At 42.7% G+C, this 21,918-nt stretch overlaps 1 protein-coding gene across 1 annotated transcript in view; it reads right to left on the reverse strand.

The window, feature by feature from the left end:
* The window catches only part of LOC113421267 (tyrosine-protein phosphatase non-receptor type 11-like), a 35,147-nt gene extending 14,521 nt beyond the window's left edge, over positions 1 to 20,626 (reverse strand). Inside the window, exons 1-2 of the mRNA XM_087944690.1 lie at positions 20,432 to 20,626; positions 4,752 to 4,874 (exon numbers count right to left, since the gene is read on the reverse strand). Coding sequence (XP_087800816.1) covers positions 4,752 to 4,874; positions 20,432 to 20,445 — 137 coding nt within the window. The 5' untranslated portion in view covers positions 20,446 to 20,626. The remainder of the gene's footprint in view (positions 1 to 4,751; positions 4,875 to 20,431) is intronic.
* Between the last annotated feature and the right edge of the window lie 1,292 nt (positions 20,627 to 21,918).

Raw genomic sequence — 21,918 nt, forward strand, 5'->3', positions numbered from 1 at the left:
CTGCAAAGACTGTTTTCTGGGACTTTGCTGGAGAGGAATTCCCTTTTAACCTAAATAAAAGGGGTTTTATCAGGATGAGGAGTCGGCTTCGTGATCTCGGGAAGCCTAGGTCAGAACACTTTGTGAGGCAGAACTCACAAAAAAGCCTCCGCAGCCTTTTTAAAGGAAGCCAGGAGACTCTGCTCACATCTTTCCTAATTTTGGAAGAAATATTGCAAACGGGCGGGCCACCGGCAGAGCTGTGGCAAGAAAGAGCAAGGATGAGTCACCCTAAAGGCACAAAAAGATATTGTTGTTGGGAATCCACTTCCTGTTCTCTCAGTCCATCCTCCAAAAAGAAAAAGAAAAAAGAAAAAAAAATAAGTTTTCTTCTTTTCATAAAACTTTAGCCCAACGAGCGTCTCCCTCTTTCAAACCACATTTTGAAGTGTGCCTAACCCTGGTCCAAATCTATATTTATATATCCCATCGTATAGAAACTCAACCAACGCAAGCATTTTAATGACAAAAACACCAGCTCAGTGCACTAAAGCCCATTAAAACCACCAGCATGAAGAAATCATGGATAAAAAGATGGAATGATATAGCCGTGAATTAGCGCATGTGAATTCTGGAAGGCAGGGTCATATGCCTTATTACTCGCTCCAGAATAAATTGTGCAATGATCGGTTTTTCTTTTTCTTTTAATATTCCTGTTTTATTGTGGCGGATGGCTTTGCAAGGTGTTTTAAGGAGGCTGTTGGGTTTGTCCAACAATTGCACTGAGTTTGAATTAATTTATTTTTTTAAAAAATGTTGAAAAGGAAGCTGGAATATTGCAAAGCAGAGAGAAAGGAAATTGAACGGCGGGTGAAATGTTTTCTAAATTGCACAAATCAGTCAGATTTCAAGATGAGGCAAAAAACAACAACAACCTTCAATTGATTTGTCTTAAAGCCAGAAATTCTATACAACTGAAAAATAAACGCAGCATCCCCCCAGAAGATGTAGTCATAAATAAAATCTTTGAATGTGCGGAAATGGATATGCTCACATTTGAAATGAAGGAGAGAGAGAGAACTCCGATTATTACAACATACGCCATAAATGGTATGAATGGTTAGAAGACAGATATAAAAAAAATAAGAAAATAGAAAATGTAATTATTACAAGAGACCTTAAGAAAATAATAGGCTAGATAGATAGACTATAAGGTATATAAGATAAATGTCACTATAGATACAATAGATACTGTGGATTTATAGAAAGAAAATGTATGCATTAAGATATATAAAATGTATATTGGTTGATGTCGAACCATTGTCAAAAACTGTATATGAGACTTGTATTTGTGGAAAATATAATAAAAATCTATTTTAGAAAAAGAAAGAAAAATAAACACAGCATCCATTTCTTTTTACACCTGGGTTAAATATTTTTCTAACCCCAAATCTGGGTTAGATATTTGTCTCTCTCTCTCTCTCCTAATTTGTGTAATTCTTTTGGGTTCGTTGGCTTTATCTGTCTTTCTTTAAAGAGGCAGAAAAACAAGAACTTGATTAAGAAATGGGAGAGCTGGTTTTTCTCTGACCAAACTCATCCATCAAACATCTGGAGTCTGGTTGAGCTCAGTAGGTTAGACTGTCTCCAAAGTGCCTTTAAAATGCAATTAACGGAGTCTTGAGGATGGGCTCTTGGTGAAAAGGAGCAGCATTTAACTGGGCCAAATAGAATTAACCCTCCTTGTGCTGGAGAGAACATTCTTAACCCCCCCTCTCCCCATCCATCCAGGAGATACCCTTAAAAAAAAGTGGGGGGGGAGGGTATTAAATGTTAAAAGGGCCCTCAATTAAACATAAGCAGAACGCCTGCAGCATTAAGTTTTCAGAATATAAAGCTGGAAAATATTCTAGGCTTCATGGAACGAGAGATGGGATTCCCCATTAGTGTTGTGGTTCGCCATGAGGTCTCGGAGAGCGAGGACTCAGGTGAGGGGCCTGTGTGGGATGCAGGGATGGGGCCAGGACCATCAGGGAGTGGAGTGCTGCCTTCGGAGCTTGTGGAGGCTGGCAGCAGCGATGAAGAGGACCCCGAGGAGCCTGTGCCCAGTGTGCGTGCATGCAGGGCTGCTCGAAGGAAAGAGCAGCTGCAGCATCACAGGCAACTTGGGAGTAAGGCTGCAAGGAAATGGCCCCTCCCTTAAGGGATAAAAGCCAGCTGAGAAACCGGAGTTCTTTGCAGGAAGCAAAGACGTTTTTGCACTCAAGCTCGGTGGACGTTTGGACTCTCTTAGTTTGTTTTTTGGAGACTTTTTGCGTTTGAAATATTTCTTAGTAACTTTATCTCGTGTTCTTGGCAGCCTTGCACCACCTTGGCAAGGCTCGTTCTTATCAGAGACAGTTTGAAACAGCCTTTTCGCCGGGGAGGAAGGGAATTCGTAAAGAATCATTAAAAGGTTTTGCTGTTACCTCTGTTTGGTGTTAGTTTCCTTGGAACAAGGTTTGGGTCAGAACAGCGAGGGAGTGTTAAGCCGAGAGAGTCTCAAACACTTTCCATTCAGCGAGCCAAAAATAAAAAATAAAAAATGGGAGAGAATCTCATTTAGGATGGAGGGGAAAAAAAAGAAGAAGCTGAAATCACAAAACGTCTTTTCAAGAAACGTTTCTCTGCCCTGCGTGTCTTTGCAAGTCAAAGCGCTCTTTTAAGATAAGAAAGGGAAGGAGGAGGAAAAAAAAAAACCAGGAGGAAAATAAGAAGTGGACAACTGGACGCCTTGAGCTGGACTTTTTCAAAATTTAGACATATAGATGCCAAGAAAATTTAAATCAATACTTGCTATGCAGATTCCCTGCTCAGATTTTCTGTAATTTCCCCCTTTTGTTTATTAACTGCATTTCCTTTGGCTTTTGGTTTGTTTCCTTGTGATGTCTTTGTTGTTTGTTTTTAAAAACTTGCAATAAAATAAAAAGAAACAAAATGAGCAATAACCGTGACAACCACAGATTATAGATTAACAGAGTGGGAAGGGACCTTGTAGGTCATCCAGTCCAACCCCCACCCCACCCCCAAGCAGGAGGAGATCCTTCACCATTTATCTTGAGAAACTTCTATTTGCAGCTGGGGATTTTAAAAAATGCAGCCCTCTTATTTTACGTCGGTCTCTTTTAAGCAAACCTAGTTGCTAACCACGAACAAAACTGACGGAAAGACAGAAATAGTTCTCTAATATTTGAAGACCTCAAGTTTTTGCATCGGCTTTTGTCCCTTTTTAGAATTATCGGCTCTATGAAGCTCAGAATTAGTAAAAAAAATAATATAACAATATTTGGTCCAAGCCTAAGGGACAGCCCTGGTTAAAGATAAATGTCTGGATTGTGAAAGCAAGCATTGTCATTCGGTTTCGTTTTCCTTCTTCTTTGCATTCCTCAAATCTGTGTGTTAAACTTGAAACCGAGGATGCAAAATGCAATCTTGAATTCTAGCAAATATTATTAATAAGAGCGTTAGCTATTAAGAGGGCTAGGAAAAAAAATAGCTATCCTGACAAGAGCGGAGGAAAAACTCGTTTGCAGAGTTTCTCAGCGACAGCCAAGATATATTTTTTCCATAGAAATAAGTTTTGTTTCTCAAACGAAGCTCCCACGTGAATATTTTTGGGATCATTATGGACGTTCGCCACCCGGAGTTATTATCAAAATAATAAAGGTGGGATGAGAATCAAAACAAAATAAAAATAAAGGCCTTTTAAGGAAGGGCGGAACCACGATACTGATTCTCGGTCCATGGGTTACAATTCTAAATGGAAGCTTTTGTTCTTTTCTTCCCCAAAATGCTAATTTGGAGGATTTGGCCATGACAAAGAGGTCATTCTACGCCCCGGGTTCGTTTGCAAATAACCCCGGGGGCCTCAGAAGCAACAGGGCTTCTGAGCACAAGCAGAGAGCCGTCCTCCTGCTAAGCTCAACCGTTTCATTTAACGTCTGGTCAGCAAAGAACTCATCCGGGGAGCAGGGGAATGTGCGTGATCAACCATGGTTAGGTGCATTCCCACAATGCCCTGTGTTGTGGTCCATTGGCAGCCTGTGGAGACGGCAGCAGAGTTGGACAGTGGGGAGGAATACGGGCCAGTTCGGGATACAGAGATGTGGGACCAGGCCATCTGGGAGTTGTGTGCTGATTCTGGAGCCTCCTGAATCTGACAGCAGCGAGGCAGAGGAATAAGGGGAGCCTGTTCCCAGTGTGCGTATGCACAGAACTGCCAGAAGGCAAGAACAGCTAAGCCAAAAGGGGCGACTCGGGAGTAAGGCTTGGAGGTGATTGGCCCTCCCATAAGACATAAAGGAGGAGCAAGGGGGACAGGAATCTTTGCAGGAAGCAACTTTGTCCGTACTGGTTCGGTGTGAAACCTGAAGCTTGGTGTTGAATTTGTGCTCTGTTTTGGCCTCGTATCGCTAACTGGAAATTTAGTCGTTGGCAGCATTTCAAGGAAGATAAAGGTGCGTGCTGATCAGACTTATCCTGAAGGACTTTGGCAGATTTCCATGGGACGGTGTGATACTCATTATGGGCTGTGAATGACTAAAATTCACAGCCATTGAAAAAAAGAAAAAAAAGGGGGGTTTGGGACTAACGTGTTATTTGTCAGTGTCTCCATAAGGTTTAGTCAGAACACCCTGGTTAAACCACACTGTAACTTGTGAATGAAGCAATATCCAAGTTTAGAGGGCTGGATCGATCTGGCTTTTCCCCCCTCCTAAGTTTTCAACACTTACCTGACCGATAAGGTGAAATCTCCAGGGTTGCTTTTACTCGGGCGGGCCAAAAAACTGCCATGGATGCCCCTGGTTAGGAGCAGCTTCTCTGCTTCAATCCCACTGATATTTGGATGGAACCACCTGGAGGGATGGGGGGGGGAAGTGGGAGGTGGGGAGAGGAAAAGAAACACAAGAACACCTCACTATTAATAAGATGGGCAGCTGGGCTCATTCATGGGATGCAGGAGGTGGAGGGTCAGCTTAAAAGGTAATTGAGTCCAACCCTGTTTGGGATTTCGGCAGTCTCTAGTCCAACCCCGTTGTAGGAGAGGACCAGGCTGAGCCCGAGGGAGGGAGGGGTGAAACGCACCATCAGTTATGAATTCCTTCGTGTCCATAAGAAATCTAAGTCCAGCCCACCGTGAATTCCTTATCTGCCGCCAAATTGCTTTGACTGTTAGTAGTTCGGATTCTTGTAGAGCTAGCTTAAGCTTGCAGTAAATCTTTATAGCCATTTGAACTGCCTGGGTCTGCCTGATTTTCCCTGGATTTTAGCAGTCATCTAGTCCAACTCCGTTCTGGATCTCAGAGGTCGTCAAAAGGTGGTATTCAGCAGGTTCTGACCAGTTCTGGACAACTGGTAGCGGATATTTTGAGTAGTTCGGAGAACTGGCAAATACCACCTATGACTGGAGATTTTACAGTATCCTTCCCCTGCCACGCCCGCCAAGCCACACCCATAGAACTAGTAGTAAAAAAAATGTGAATCCCACCACTGATCTAGTCCAACCCCATTTCAGATCCTAAAGGTCATTAAGTCCAACCCCATTTCAGGTTTTGAAGGTCATTTAGTCCAACCCATTTTGGATCTTAAAGGTGGTCTAGTCTGACCCCGTGTCGTGCTAGAATTCTAAATGATCCCCAACAACCATTTGAAACCCCCCCTCATCATTGATTTTCATTTATAGGCTGTTTTCCTTCCAACAAGTCCTGATTTCGCACTCCTTACATGAATGATTCACTATAACATTTTATGGGCTATCTCAGATTTTGGCTGAGTGAAGCTGAGCCACCTATGCCATTGACCTTCCCGGCTGCCAGACCCTGAGACCAAGCAATCTCTGGTATTCTTGCCCCCGGACTCAAAATTGCAGGCAGGTTTTGAATCAAATGCAATCGAGCAGCGCTGTTTTTCAATTTGGTGGGCTGGCTACATTTTTTAATCCCTGCCCACGATATTTGCTGGCACAGAAGAAGCAGACATCTATCCAATATATTTAATAATTAACCAGGGCTTCCCAAGAGATATTTGACTAAATTTTATCTCCATCAAGTAGCCCGACAATACGGCCGGCCGGAGAGGGAAGAGGGAACCAAGAGAGAATAGAAATAGCTGCGGGCAGCATTTTAAGGCCATTAGCGGAATAAAAGAACATGACCTGAAGGCACATACGCAAAAAAATGTATCTTAACAATTAGCCAAGAACTCAACTAAGATAGTAATTACATTTTTTAAAAAGGGAGGGGGGGATGGATAACCATTTATAAGGCCTTTATAGTCAGGTTTCCCAACCTCAACTTTGAGATAGGTGGACTTCAACTCCCATAATTCCCTGGCCAGCACGCCAGGGAATTCTGGGAGTTGAAGTCTGCATGGCATCTAATTCTAGCTGAGAGATCTCAAATGCTCTGCCAGTCAACCTTAACAGGATGAACAGCAAGAAGGAAGGAAGGAAAGAAGGAAGGAAGGAAGGAAGGAAGGAAGGAAGGAAGGAAGGAAGGAAGGAAAAGGAAAAAGGAAGGAAGGAAGGAAGGGAGGGAGGGAGGAAGGGGAAGGCAAGGGACAGAAAGGAAGGAGAGAGAGAAGGGAGGGGGAAGGAAAAGAGAGAGGGAAGGGAAAGGAAGGCAAGGGACGGAAAGGAAGAAGAGAGAGAAGGGTCGAGAGAGGGAGGGAAGGAGTGGACAAAAAAAGAGATTGTATGTATGTATGTATGTATGTATGTATGTATGTATGTATATTTACTTGACTAGGAGGCATGCCAATAATTTTCTGGAGACGCAAAGGAATGATGTAAAGGGAAAATATTAGAAGCCACTCCACTGTAGTGGTGAAAATCTTGCAGGGAATATTATTTGGGGCAAAGAGAGAAAACCCTCCAATATAGGGAGGACGTGCTGTTTGGTGACTTCAGAAGCCAAGGTACAGGTGCTGCCCAAAGATTGCTGGTGCAGCCCTGTTTGCAATCCAACCACAAATATTTTTAGCACATCACCACATGTTTATCCAAACCGCAGACTCTTATCTGGGCAGAGTCACCCAGCAAAGAAAAAAGAGGATGGGTTTTCCTAGGGCCCCAAACCGCAGAGGAAAGCCTCCTCTGGCCTTTTTACCCATTGAGCGTGAGAACCAATGCCTCCCACCCCTGTGTCTCAAAAGAGAAAGGGTAACATGAATGCGCTTCATCAGGTTGCTAGACCTCATGGAGGCCGCTGCAAAAACAAAAACAAAAACCCATGCAACGAATTGTGATGTCTCAATGTCACCCAAGCAGAAATACAGCTCGGAATTCAGGAGAGGATTTTCTTCTCTCTGCAAAGGGGAAAATAATACCAGTCGGATTCAAAGAATGTCGAGGTTGGAAAAAGAGGAAGAAAAACAGTCAAGAGAGAATTTTGGAGGTGGAAAGATCAGAGATAGACTCCTAAATGTGACTTAAAAATACATGATAGGATAGGGATAGGATAGGAATTAATAGAACAGAACAGAATAAATGAAGAATAGAATAAATAAATAATAGGATAGGATAGAATAGAATAGAATGGGAATTAATAGAACAGAATAGAATAAATGAAGAATAGAATAGAATAAATGAAGAATGGAATAGAATAAATGAAAAATAGAATAAATGAAGAATAGAATGGGAATTAATAGAATGGGAGTTAATAGAATAGAATAGAATAGAATAGAATAGAATAGAATAGAATAGAATAGAATAGAATAGGGCATGGCAACGGCAATGGAATAGGATAAGTAGGGTAGGGTAGGGTAGGGTAGGGTAGGGTAGAGGAGAGGAGAGGAGAGGAGAGGAGAGGAGAGGAGAGGAGAGGAGAGGAGAAGAGAAGAGAAGAGAAGAGAAGAGAAGAGAAGAGAAGAGAAGAGAAGAGAGAAGAGAAGAGAAGAGATTTCTTTATTGGCCAAGTGCGACTGGACACACAAATAATTTGTCTTGGTACAAATGCTCTCAGTGTCCATAAAAGAAAAGATACATTCGTCAAGAGTCAAGAATCATCAGGTACAACACTTAACGATAGTCATAGGGTACAAGAAGCCATCAAGTCATACTAGGAAACAGTCAATATAAATCGTAAGGATTTATATAAAATAAAATGAAGTTTTTTCCCTCTTATAACTGGGATCCCCAAGGATCAAAGTTGGACAATCGACTGGATGGCTCAATTGAAAATTTCCCAGTTTTTTAAGGGAACCAAGCCACCAACCCTGCTAACAAATAGCTTTACAAGTAATCCTTTTGACTTGCAACCGCAACCGTGGCCAGAGATTCTGTTGCTAAGCAAAGGGGTTAAGTGAATCGCAACCCCGCCCCGCCTTATGTCCTTTCTTGTCCCCCGTTAAGCGAATCACGTGGTCAGTAAATGAATCCATCCTTCCTCGACTTCGCTTGTGGGAAGCTGGTTTGGGAAGACCTCAAGAGATAATCGCATGATGCAACGGTCATCAATACCTCCTGGTGTGCCAAGGGCCCAACGGTTGTTTTTTTTTACCGTGGGACTGGTCGTAAATGCGAGGACCAGGTTTAAGTCACCTTTTTTTTTTCAGAGCCACTGTAAACTTGGTCTCCCACTTGGGCAGGGAGGGGGGTTGGACTAGATGACCTACAAGGTCCCTTCCAACTCTGATTATCTGTTATCTATTACCTGATTGTTAGCAGAGGATATAGTCTGCTCTTTTAATGCCTTCAGCCTTATTCCTTATTCTTTCTGGGTTCAGTCAGAAAGAAAAGCATCTCCAATTGTCCAAGGATGCTTACAGCCCAACTCTGGCAGACATCATGACCTGCAAATCTTTCACGGACCTTCTGCCCGGAGAGCAGCTAAATTTAGAATTGCCGACGGAAGAAGAAAAAGGAAAAGGATAGTTGAACCATTACAAGCTCTGCATAATTTGGGCCGTTATGTTTAATAGTGTATTTGGCATTCCCTGGGAGGAAAGAATAAACTGGATGGATTTTCTTCGCCCGATGAAGAGAGGGGGGAATGGAGAGAGGACCATACACACTCCCAGAATCCTCAGCGACAACCAGGAGAGCTGGGGAATTCTGGGAAAATGAATGCTAACGTATGTCGTTAGAATAGGATGTGCTGTGTGCTGTAGGCTTTCATTGGCAGAATGGTCTTTTGGAATTGAAGACATCCAACATCTGAGTTATTGGTCGGAGGTAATGGATGGATGGAGAGGGAGGAAGGGGGGAAGGAAGGAAAAGAGAGGGAAGAGAAAGAAAGGGAAGAGAAGGGAGAAGAGAAGGAAAAAGAAGAAGGAAGAAAAAGAGAGGGAAGGGAACGAAAGGGAAGGCAAGGGAAGGCAAGGAAGAAGGGAAGGGAAAGGAGAGAAGAAGAGAAAGAGGAGAAGAGAAGAAAAAAGTAAAAGAAAGGCAGGAAGGAAGGAAAAGAGAGGGAATGGAAAGAAAGGGAAGGGAAGGCAAACGAAAGGGAGAGAAGAGAAGAAAAAGTAAAAGAAGGAAGGAAGGAAGGAAAAAGAAAGAGAAGGAAAGAAAGAGAAGGAAAGGGAAGGGAGAAGGGAAGGGAGAAGGGAAAGGAAGGGAAGGAAAAAGTTGGGGAAGGGAGGAAGGAAGGAAAGTGTGCAGAATCCAGGTTTAGGGAAGAAGAAACGATATACTCTACTGAGGACTGAAGAAATTAAAGAGATTTATACAAAAATTATGCCGGATTTGCAAGAGGCTAAACCCAACACGCATCATCAGCAATCGTGCCAAAAATGAAACTTTTGTTTTACGAATATTAACAAGTTAAATTGCCCTTCTTAACAAAAACCACCACCAAAACTTTGCTGAAATTTGGAGAAAGATACACGAAGCCCACACTGAGCAAATATTTTGGCGTTTTTCTTTAGGTCCAAAAATCTCTTCTGGGAGATGGTATCCAGAAACCTTGGCAGCCCGCTTGAATTTCTTATTCTCTGCTGAGGATTTGCAGGCCTGAATTAAAAACGGCCGCATCTTAGATGATATTATATCCCACTGGTTCTCTCTCTTAAAAAAGTTCCCCCCCAAAATCCCCTGGTTTGAAATAAACCCACCTCCTTACCTCATTTTATTTATTTTTTGGTAAAAAAAATCAAACAAAATGGAAAAAAAAGGGGGGGGGGTTGAATCTTATTCAGGATGTTATTCTAAACAGAGACGGCAAAAAAAACATCCAGATTTGCAAGTCGAGTTGTGTTCAAACTCCTTCTGCCTGTCGCATCTAAGATACGCTGGCTGAAACCTCCTCTAAGACCTGTGATTTTTCCATGCAAGATGAAACTGAAAAGGAGATTTGTGACATCAAAAATACATCACTGGGTGCAGAAGATTTGAAAAGCAACCTCTGGCCAGCTGCTTTGAAGGCTGAATATATTCCCCAGGGGAGTAACCAGCTATGCCAATGTCCTCCACTGCAAATATTCCGGACTACAGTTTCCATAATCCTTTGCAACGTAAGGCGTTATGGCAATTTAAGTCCTGGACAGCCAGAAGCCTGAGGTCACCTATCCCAACCTGAGAACCGAGCAGTAATTTGGAAGTTTAGCAAGCTTGTAAAGTGGGAGAAAACTCACTTAACAACTGTCTTGCTCAGCACCAGAAATTTTGGATTCAATTGTGGTTGTAAGTCAAGGCCTGTGTATTTCTCCTGTCCCTTTGCCATTGTGAGCTCCTTGAGAGCCAAGACATTGCCGTTGAATGCTTTAATCATAACCCAATAATTGTTGTGGCCTGCCAGCGGAGGTGGTGGCCGACTCGGCCAGTGAGGAGGTTGCGGAGGAACATGGGCCGGTCCTGGAGTCTGGGGAAGGATCTGACGAGGGCTCTGCGTTGGAGGCAGAGATGGAGCTAGGGCCGTCCGACAGTTACCAGCTGCCTTCAGAGTTGGAGATCAGTGGGGAAGAAGAGCAGCTGGAGCCTGTTCCCAGTGTGCGCATGCGTAGAGCTGCCAGAAGAAGGGAACAGTTAAGGAACAAGGGCCGACGTGGGAGTAAAGCTACAGGTGTATGGTGAATGGCCCCTCCCATAGGGAATAAAGGGGAGCGAAAGGGGAGCGTTGTTTGCGGGAGTTCAATTCATTAGAGTAAAGATCTGTTCCTGACTTCTTGCCAAGTAATTGCTGCTACAGCGTAGCGTTTGGAAGATATTGGCCTGGCAACTCTCCCAGCCTGATCAAGGTCTGTAGTTGTGAAAGACTGTTTGCTGGGACTTTGCTGGAGCGGAATTCACTTTAACTTTAAATAAAAGGGGTTTTATCGGGATGAGGAGCCGGCTTCGTGACCTTGGGAAGCCCAGCTCAGAACAATAATCATGCTTTAATTGTAACCCAATAATCACGCTGTCACACTCACGGCCTTGTTTTTTTAAAAAATGTTATGCCTTGCTAGTCATATCACACCATACAGCCAAAGATGCTCCCGTCATGCATGTTGTAGCCTTCCATCTAGTGTACAGAAAAACCAAGCTGGAATGATATTGTCAGACATTCCCCCCCAATTCTTTTTTTTTTTTGGGGGGGAAGTTTTGGGAAATTCCCTTTTATAAAAGTGAAATCAGCAGGGATCTAATCCTCTGTCTCTCTCCCCCAATTTGGTTATGGTTCAATCATCCTCACCACATAGGGGTCCTTTTTCGTGTGTGCTTAAAACAGAGGGAATTCCAGAAGCAAAGCCATTTCCTGATTTTGGGGCTGGAGGTCAGCAGCAGGCTTTCTGGATTTCCTTTCAGGAAGCCGACCAGGCAAGCTGATTCCGTTCAGAACTATTTCTTTGGGAAACTAACAGAATAACAAGCGTTGGAAGGGACCTTGGAGGCATCTAGTCCAACCCACCTCTCGTGCAGGATGCCATTTTAGACAAATGGTTATTGAGTCTTTTTTTTTTTTAAAGCCTCCCCCAATTTTTGGTTCTACTGGATTGTTTTTACTATCAGGAAATTTCTCCGTAGTTCTAGTTTTTCTTCTCTCTTTCTTCAGTTTCCATCTATTGCTTCTTGTCTGGCCTATAGGCACTTTAAAATATAGCTTGACCCCTTCCTCCTCTCTGTGGCAGCCCCTCAAAAATTGGAACAGTGCTATCATGCCTCCCCTGGTCCTTCTTTACACTAGACATACCCAATTCCTCCAGTTCGTCTTCATAGCCCCCTAATCATTTTTGTTGCTCTTCTCTGCACTCTTTCCAGAGTCTCAACCTTGTTTTTTATATTGTGATGACCAAAATTGGATGCAGTTTTTACCAAGGCATTATAAAGAGGTAATATTACTTCTCGTGATCTGGATTCTATCCCACTTGTTAATGCAGCCTAGGATTGCATTGGCTTTTTTGACAGCTGCAGCACACGGCTGGCTCATTTTTAAGCGACTGTCCACTAGGATTCCTTCTTGTAGTTACTACTATTGAGACTACTTCTTGTAGTTACTACTATTTCATGTAGCTTGTGATCTGTACAGACTAGTTTGTATCTAGATAAAACTGCCGTTAGATCTTTATAAGGAATCAAGGCCCGGATTAAGTTGATTTCCTGATTTGCAGTTGTCACTGGGTGAGAACAGTTATGAGAACAGAAGTGACTGACTCATTATTTGCAACTTTTATTATTGATTCTTTTTTTTAAAATTATTCTTAAGGGTTGTCAATATCCTAAAGTTATTATTCAGCTGCTTTTCCCCCAAAAAACATGCAGATTGGGAAGAAAAAAAGGAACCCCAAAAGAAAAGGAAAAACGAGAGAGAGAGAGAGAGAGAGAGAGAGAGAGAGGGGAGAGAGAGAGAGAGAATGAGAAACAGATTGAGAGAAAAAGGGGGAGGAAGAGAGAAAGAGGAAGAGAAAAGAGAGAGATTAATCACTAGAACAAACAGTATAGTCTCTCCTGCTTGAGCAGGGGGTTGGACTAGTTGATCTCCAAGGTCCCTTCCAGTTCTATTCTGATTGAAAGAGAGAGGGGGGATTCTCTCTCTCTCATACACACACACACACACACACACACACCCCACAGGATCATGACTTGAAAGCAAGTTTGGGGACCTCCATCTTGCCATCACGAAAAGTTGTTCTTGGACTAACTAATTAACTGTGGAAGGGAGGACCCTAGAAAAGGGCTCCGCAAATTGACTGGCACCCCTGAACGGGAGGCTGCTTCTCCATGCTGCAGATTTAAATTCTGGGGTCCTGGCTTGGCCCAAGTTTTGCAAGCCATTGTTAGACTTCTGTGTTCTGACCAAGGCTTATGGAGACACTAACAAACACACCTTAGTCCCCAAACCCTTTTTTCATCATTTCAATGGCTGTGACTTTTAGTCATTCACAGCCCGTAATGAGTCTGAAACAGTTTGTAAAGAGTCCCATGGAAGTCTGCCAAAGTCCTTCAGGATAAGTCTGATCAGCACACACCTTTATCTTCCTTAAAATGCTGCCAATGACTAAATGTCCAATTAGTTATATGAGGCCAAAACAGAATACAAATTCAACACCAAGCTTCAGGTTTCAAACCGACCAGTACGAACAAAGTTGCTTCCTGCAAAGATTCCTGTCCCTTTGCTCCTCCTTTATGTCTTATGGGAGGGCCAATCACCTCCAAGCCTTACTCCTGAGTCGCCCCTTTTGTCTTAACTGTTCTTGCCTTCTGGCAGCTCTGTGCATATGCGCACTGGGAACAGGCTCCCCTTGTTCATCTGCCTCGCTGCTGCCGGATTCTGGAGGCTCCAGAGTCTGCATATAACTCCCACATGGCCCTGGTCCCATCTCTGTGTCGGACACAAGATCCCTCATCCAAATCCTCCCCAGACTCCCGGACTGGACCATGTCTGACTCTGCTGCCGTCTCCGCAGGTTGCCGATGGACCACAACATTCTGCTCCTGTGTAGAAGGACTCCCAGGTTAGGGAACCCCACAAAAGTGGCGAGAAGGATCCCCAGGGGAATTGTGCAGTGTGTGTGATTTTGCACCCTCGCTCTGACGCTAAGACTTTCTTCGTTTCTCAGGGCTTCGCAACGTAGGGAAATTCACCGATGGGTGAAACGCACTAAGGAATTCACCGACGTTGCAAAACAAAAAAACAAAAACCCACCATATTTAGTTAGTAACCTGATAAGCTCCTAAAACCCACAAGCTCACCTCTGTGAGTTTCCTACGAGCCTCAGCTTCGCAGGGAGATCTAATTGCCATGCCGTTGTTTAATTTTCTGAAATTTAGTCCCAAAACATTTTCAGTTTTTTTGGGGGAAGGGAAGGTTTTGCAAGCAAGGCTGGGTCAACTTTTCACGCACACACATCCCCTCTGCGCAGAAAGGAAAGGATCTGCGATCCCATTCAGAGGGCATTGAAAGTTTGTGGCTCTGAGTCACCTCTAGTAACACGACAAAGCCCGTCCGGTTGGAGCAGACCGGGCAGCTCGATCACGACAAGACAGCTTGTGTGTGTGCGTGTTTGTGTGCTGGGAAAAACTGACGTTGCTTAATCAATCTGAGCAGGAGGGGAACAGGAGGAAAATCTTCTTCAATATTGGAAAATATTTAATAATATTTAACAAAATGGAATTCAACGTAGAGAAAAGGAAAGTCCTACACTTAAGACAAGAAAAACCAAAAGTGCACCTATAGACTGGATGAAACCTGGCTCAATAGTAGTAACTGTGAGGGGGATCTTGGAGTCTTAGTGGACAACCAGCTAAATAAACAAGAGCACACAATAGATACAAACTCAAAGTTAACCACACCAAACTTGATTGCAGGAAATACGACTTCAGCAATAGAGTGGTCAATGTCTGGAATACTCTACCCGACTCTGTAGTCTCTTCCCCAAACCCCAAAAACTTTAACCTTAGACTGTCTACTATTGACCTCACCCCTTTCCTAAGAGGTCTGTAGGGGGCGTGCATAAGCGCACCAACGTGCCTACCGTCCCTGTCCTATTGTTTCTCTTATTCTTTTATTTTTCTTATATGTACCCATTTCATGTATTCACAACTATGTATACACTTATACTTATTATCTTGTAAACAATTGGCAAATCAAATAAATAAATAAATAAAATAAATAAATAAATAGGAGCCAGCCGTGTGCAGCAGCCGCCAAAAAAGCCAATGCAATCGTAAGTTGCATTAAGAGAGGGATACAATCAAAATCAAGGAAGGTACTAATACCACTCTATAAAGCCATAGTAGGACCACACCTAGAGGACTGCATCCAGTTTTGGTCACCACACTATAAAAAAGATATTGAGATGCTGGAAAAAGTGCAGAGAAGAGCAACCAGGATGATCAGGGGACTGGAGGCTAAAACATACGATGGACGGTTGCAGGAACTGGGCCTGGCTAGTCTAGGGAAGAGAAGGACCAAGGGAGACACGAGAACCTGTTTTCCAATATTTGAGGGGCTGCCACAGAGAGGAGGGAGGGGTCAAGCTATTCTCCAAAGCACCCAAAGGCCAGACAAGGAACAATGGATGGAAACTGAACAAGGAGAGATTCAACCTGGAAATAAGGAGAAACTTTCTGACAGGGAGAGCAATCAACCAGTAGAACAGAAGTTGCCCTCGGAAGTTGTGGGAGCGCCATCACTTGAGACCTTCAAGAAGAGACTGGACTGCCATTTATCGGAAATGGTGTAGGGTTTCCTGCTTAGGCAGGGGGTTGGACTAGATGACCTACAAGGTCCCTTCCAACTCTGATTATCTGTTATCTGAGTAAATACTAGACTGTACAGAGGTGGATAAACTGACGTTAAAAATAAAGGACAAAGCCAGTCTTCTCAGGAAACGTTCAACAAATTTTTCTAAAGCAGGTGGGCATAAGAATTTCTCAGGGCTTTTCTTTTTTGGTGGGGGCTATTTTTTTCCTCTTCCCCATCCCATTGTTGTTGTTTCTTTCAAAAGAATTTGCATTCAGATTTTCCAGCGTGGGAGGGAAGACGGTTTTCTGCAAAGATATTTTTTACAGGAGATATTTCCACTGGGTTTCCTTTGAGCTGTCAATTTTATTTTTTTATTTTTTTGGTTTTTAAATGCCAGCAAAGTTTTTTTTTATTTTTTTATTTCTGCATTTGTTGTTTTCCTTCGAGGGCATTTCCAGATCTTAAAAAGAGTGGACTTTTAAGGGAAGTTGCAGAATAATTATTTGCAAATGAGGTGTTTCTCCCTCATTCGCCACCAAGAAAATAAACTCAAAAAGCACAAGTCAAAACTTTTTTTTTAAAAAAAAAAAAACTTAAGTGTCACAAAAGCAAAGCAGAAAAACGAGCCTCTCTGACAATGTGGGAGGAAAGAAAAAGAAAAAAGACTTTACAAAATATTAACGTCAAATACCGGTGGTCCTCGACTTTACGATCAATAATTGAGCCCAAAATTCCTGTTGCTAAACGGGGCAGGTTTTAAGTGAGTTTTGTGTCTGAATTTGGATCAAAGTGACCATAGGGATACTGTGATGGACGTAAGTGTGAAAAACGGCCATAAGTCGCTTTTTTCAGTGCCATCGTAACTTAGAGCATTCACTAAATGAACCGTTGTAATCTGAGGACTACCCTGTAGACACAACTGGCTTGTCCCAGAGGTCAGAGGTTTGGTCTGCTGAAGCAAGGAATTGTTTCCTGAAATGTCGTGAACAGTTTGATACGCCCTCTTTGCCATGATGGTTTCAAACTTTTAACGAAGAAGGAAGCTGGTTTAAGAAAGCTGGTTGCAAACGTGCTAGGATCGTAACCAGGCCGGACTATTTTTAAAAGAAATTTTAAAAAATAATGGACAGGAGGAATGGGAGGTTTTTTTTGGGGGGGGGGTTGTTAATGTGGATTGCACATAAGATGCAATTTAGCAGTTTTGGAAACAAACTGGATGCAACGGTTACGACAACAAAACAAAAAAGCATTTCGGCGCTGGAGGTGATGTGCACCCATCAGAGCAATGATGCATTGGCATCTTTCCAAAAATCCTTTCTGTGCCAAAAAAATCCATCACGTTTTCTCCTTTTCGTCTTCCAAACCTCCATGGCTGTATTTTTAGAAGCATCTTTTTGGGGGGCCCTTCTGTACGCGTCTCGTATCTGCACTGGTTTCTTTTTCACAGGGGCCTTGCTTCAACCAAGCGAAGTAACAGATGGATACCCAAATGTCTGACAAAATATTTCTCTCGTCCAAGCACTGCCCTTGGCACCAGGGATTGTTAAACGTAACTTCTGTTCCTCCTCTTCCAATTTAGGATAGGATAGGATAGAAGAAAAGAGAAAAGAGAAAGTAGAATAGAATAGAATAGAATAGAACAGAAGAGAGAAGAGAAGAGAGAAGAAAAGAGAAGAGAGATTAAAATAGAAGAGAAAATAGAAGAGAAGACAAAGTAGAAGAGAAAGTAGAATAGAATAAAACAGAACAGGATAAAATAGAAGAGAAGAGAGAAGTAAAGAGAGATTAAAATAGAAAATAGAAGAGAAAAGAAAGTAGAACAGAAGAGAAAATAGAAGAGAAGAGAAAAGAGGAGAATAAAATAGAAAATAGAAGAGAAAATAGAAGCAAATAGAGAAGAGAAAAGAGAAGAGACAGTAGAAGAAAGAGAAAAAAAATAAAAGAGAATAGAGAAGAGAAGAGAAGAGAAAAGAGAAGAGAAAGTAGAATAGAATAAAATAGAAGAAAATAGAAGAGAAGAAAATAGAAAATAGAATAGAATGTAGAATAGGATAGGGTAGGGTAGGGTAGAGTAAAACAGAATAAAATAAACACAGTTGGAAGGAACTTGGAGGCCATCTAGTCCAACCCCCTGCCCAAGCAGGAGACCCTACACCATTTCTGACAAATGGCAGTCCAGTCTCTTCTTGAGAGCCTCCAGGGATGAAGCTCCCACAACTTCTGAAGGCAACTTCTGTTCCGCTAGTTGGTTGTTCTTACTCTTAGGAAATTTTAGATTATTCACCAAGTATTCACCAAAGCAAATTGACCAAGCTTGGTTAGGTCGATGATATCATGTCTCATAAACAGGGACATCCCCTAACCTGGCTTCCTAGATTAATCCTCCCATTGTCTAGGTTTCTCACTCCGTGAAATCCCCCTTAAAATAACCAGGATCGACAAGCCCAAGCTTCACAAGTTTGGGAAAAGCAGCTTCTAAGTTGGGACGGTGGTGGAAAATGCCTGGTTTGAAGGGACAGGCTGACTTGTTGTGTTTCCTTTTCTAATCGTTCCTTTAAAATATATATATATATATATTAAGACACCCTTAAGGGAGCCGGCTCGCCTAAAAACAAACCAGGAGCATTAAAAATAGAGCTTTAAAATAAGAAATTCCCGCCCAGTGACAGTGCAAATTGATTACATTTTTATCTTGCTGTTCCAAGACAAAGTCCTTGAGTGCCATGTCAGGCTAAGCGGTGGCTTCTGGAAGAAGCGTCCATTCCTGTCCTAAACCACAGTTTGCAAGCCATGTTGGCTAGTTTTTCCTTGCTGAAAGCAAGCCTGGTTAAAGTGGGCATGTTTCGCCTTGGTTTTATAGTGGAGATACAGGCTGGGTCGATGACAACTGCCAAAGAACTTTTCATGGTACAAAGTGGAGATACTATCCAGTTTCCCACACACTGTCAAGCCCACCAGAGCAAAGATTCCAAGATGAAAGGATTTCGAAGGAAGGAAGTTCATTTTAGGGGAAGGGGCAGAGGTCGGCAGGGATGATGTAAGCCTGGCTGCAGGGCTGATATTTAGTGGATGGGAAGGGAAGGGAAAGGAAATAGAGAAGAAGGAAAAGAATGGAGAGAGGAGAGGAGGAAAAGAAAGAGACAAAAAGGAAAGGAGGAAGAGAGAAGAAGAAAGGAAAGGAAAGAAAAAGGAGAGGAGAGGGAGAGAAGAGGGAAGAAAGAGGGAAAGGAAAGTAAAAAGAGGAAGAAAGGAAAAGAAAAAGACAGAGAGAAAGGAAGGAAAGAAAGAGGGAAAGGAAAGGAAAAAGAGGAAGAAAGGAAAGGAGAAACAGAGGGAAAGGAAGAAAGGAAAAAAGAAGGAAAGGGAGAAAGAAAGGAAAGGAGAAACAGGGAAAGAAGAAAAACAGATGGAAAGGAAAGGAAAAAGAGGAAGAAAGGGAAGGAGAAACAGAGGGAAAGGAAGAAAGGAAAGGAGGAAGACAGAGAGAAAGGAAGGAAAGAAAGACGGAAAGGAAAGGAAAAGGAGGAAGAAAGGAAAGGAGAAACAGAGGGAAAGGAAGAAAGAAAGAAGGAAAAGAAAGACAAGGAAAGGAGGAAGACAGAGAGAAAGGAAGGAAGAAAGACGGAAAGGAAAGGAAAGAGAAAGAAAGGGAAGGAGAAACAGGGAAAGCAAGAAAGACAGAAAGGAAAGGAAGAGAAAAAGAAGGAAGAATGGATGGAGAGGGAGAAGGAAAGGAAACAAGAGAAGAGGAAAGAAAACAGAAAGGAAAAGAAAGCTTTTAGATAAAAGCTTTTTTCAGAGAGAGCCCTAATAACTCCTTAGAAGAGGAAAGGAACAGTTATTCCTCCTGGCAGGGCATCTGGCCCAGAGGCTGAAGTGATCTCAGAAATCCCGGTGGATTTAAATCTTTAAAGGTAGGGAAGGCTTTCAAGAGGAGGAGGAGGAGGAGGAGGAGGAGGAGGAGGAAGAGGAAAAAGAGAGAGACGCAGGAAACATTGCCTCTGAGCTGATATTTACATTATAACCAGGGCAGAAAGGAAAGGAAACACACGTACAGGATGCGATGGAAAGATATCCAAGAAGCTGCAGCCGGCTTCAACGGAAGACAAATGTCGCTTTTTTTTTTTTTTTAAAAAAAGAAAATATTATTATTATAAAGTTCAAATATTCACGAAAGAGCCCCAGAAGAGGGTTATCTCTGCCACTCTGCCCCCCCCAAATAAATTTGGTATCCCTTTTTCCTGCCCCCAATGAAGACCACCACCACCCCCGACCCGAAGGGGGTCGGTCTACGGAGGTCTTAATTGTATAAATGGAACTTCCACCTCAGCAGCAGTCTACCTCTGTGGGGCGACACGACCTTTGACTTATTTGTTTATATTTCTAAACCGCCCGCCCGTCCTTAAATAGTAGCTTTGAATCCAAACTTTGGGATAAAGAGAAGATTTCTCACCCCTCCACCCACACCCCCAACTAAATTCCAATTAAACCAATCTGCACATATATCCTTAAAATAATATTTCTGAGTCAATATCCCACCCTCAAATAGTAACTTTAAATCCAAACTTTGGGAGTTTCTCACCCCTCCACCCATACCCCCAAGTAAATTCCAATGAAACCAAAGATGCACAATCTATATATAAACTTAATATTTCTGAATCAATATCCCGTCCTTGACCCCTAACCCAGACCTGGGCACAGAAACCCAGCGGACCCAACGGCTCGCTCTTTTTCGAGGAGCCTCCAGCACCAGGAGCAGTTTACCAGCAACTTGCCTCCCACCAGGTATTGCTTGCTGATCGGCGTCTTTACCTGCGGGAAATCATTGCAGCGGCTTCTGCCGGGTTGAAACAAACTCCCTTGTTCCCCGGCCCGGAGGAGAAACACGCGTCTCCCCTTCGGCAGCCCCGGAATCGCTCGCTGAGAGCAGCTGGGAGCCGAAGGGAACGGCCGCCCCAGACAACAGCCTTGCCCCAGGCCGCGCCCCCTCCTCTGCCATATAGGGCAAAGCCTACCGCCCCGTCCCGACGACGCCCGAGCCCCCCATTGGACGAGACACGCCTCTCCCCCGCCCAGCCGGCCGCTTTGGAAAACCCTCGTGTCAGCCGAGGGGAAAGACGCTTCTGGCCCAGTGACGTCATACCGAAGGGAATCCCCGCTCCGCCAATCAGCGCCGCCTGGCAACAGGCACCGCCCCTAGCAGTGGCGGGCGCGCCTTTTAAAGAGACAGCTCTGGCTTTAATTAAAATAAAATAAAATAATAAAATATAAAAAATGAAACAAAATAATAAATAAATGAAATAAAATAATAAAATAATATATAAATAATGAAATGAAATGAAATAAAATAAATAATGAAATGAAATGAAATAAAATAAATATAATAATTAATAAAATATTAAAAAATGAAATAAAATGAAATAAAATAAACAATGACATGAAATAAAAATGAAATGAAATATAACAAAATAAAATAATAAAGGGACTGCGCCAAGCTTTGGGGTTAGGCAGAGCGCTTTGACAGGAGGGGCTAAAAAGTTCCAACTTTTGGGACATTATTATTGTTTGCTTTTCTCTTTCTGGAGTCAGGGCTTGGATTGAACAAGAGTGGGTTTACTGATCACTTTTGGCTTCTTTTAAATCAGCGTTTCTCAATCAAAATCACTTTTAAGACTGGTGCACAGGTGGTATTCAGCAGGTTCTGACCAGTTCTGGACAACTGGTAGCGGAAATTTTGTGTAGTTCGGAGAACTGGCAAATACCACCTCTGACTGGAGATTTTACAGTCTCCTTCCCTTGCCACGCCCACCAAGCGATGCCCACAGAACCGGCAGTAAAACAATTTGAATCCCATCACTGGACTGGTGGACTTCAACTCCCAGAATTCCCCAGCCACCATCCAGCTTAAAGTGATTTTTGATTGAGAAATACTGATGTAAAACACTGGATTCATGATGAACGCATCTATGACGACTACGATCATGATTGATCACTTATATCTTTTATGTACCGAAGACAAATTCCTTGTGTGTCCAATCACACTTGGCCAATAAAGAATTCTATCCTATTCTATTCTACCATATTTTATTCTACTATATTTTATTCTTCAATATTCTACTCTATTCTATATTTATTCTGCTTCTATTTTTTATTCTATTCTATTCTTCTATATTCTATTCTGCTTCTATTCTTCTATAGTTTCTATTCTATTATTTATTCTATTCTATATTCTATTCTGCTTTTCTGCTTCTATTCTATTCTGTTCTCCATTCTATTCTTCTATATTCTATTCTGCTTCT

Source organism: Notechis scutatus, chromosome 16 (assembly GCF_049901735.1).
Source record: "Notechis scutatus isolate UNSWTSFEM ecotype Mainland chromosome 16, rNotScu1.2, whole genome shotgun sequence".
Classification (NCBI taxonomy): domain Eukaryota; kingdom Metazoa; phylum Chordata; class Lepidosauria; order Squamata; family Elapidae; genus Notechis; species Notechis scutatus.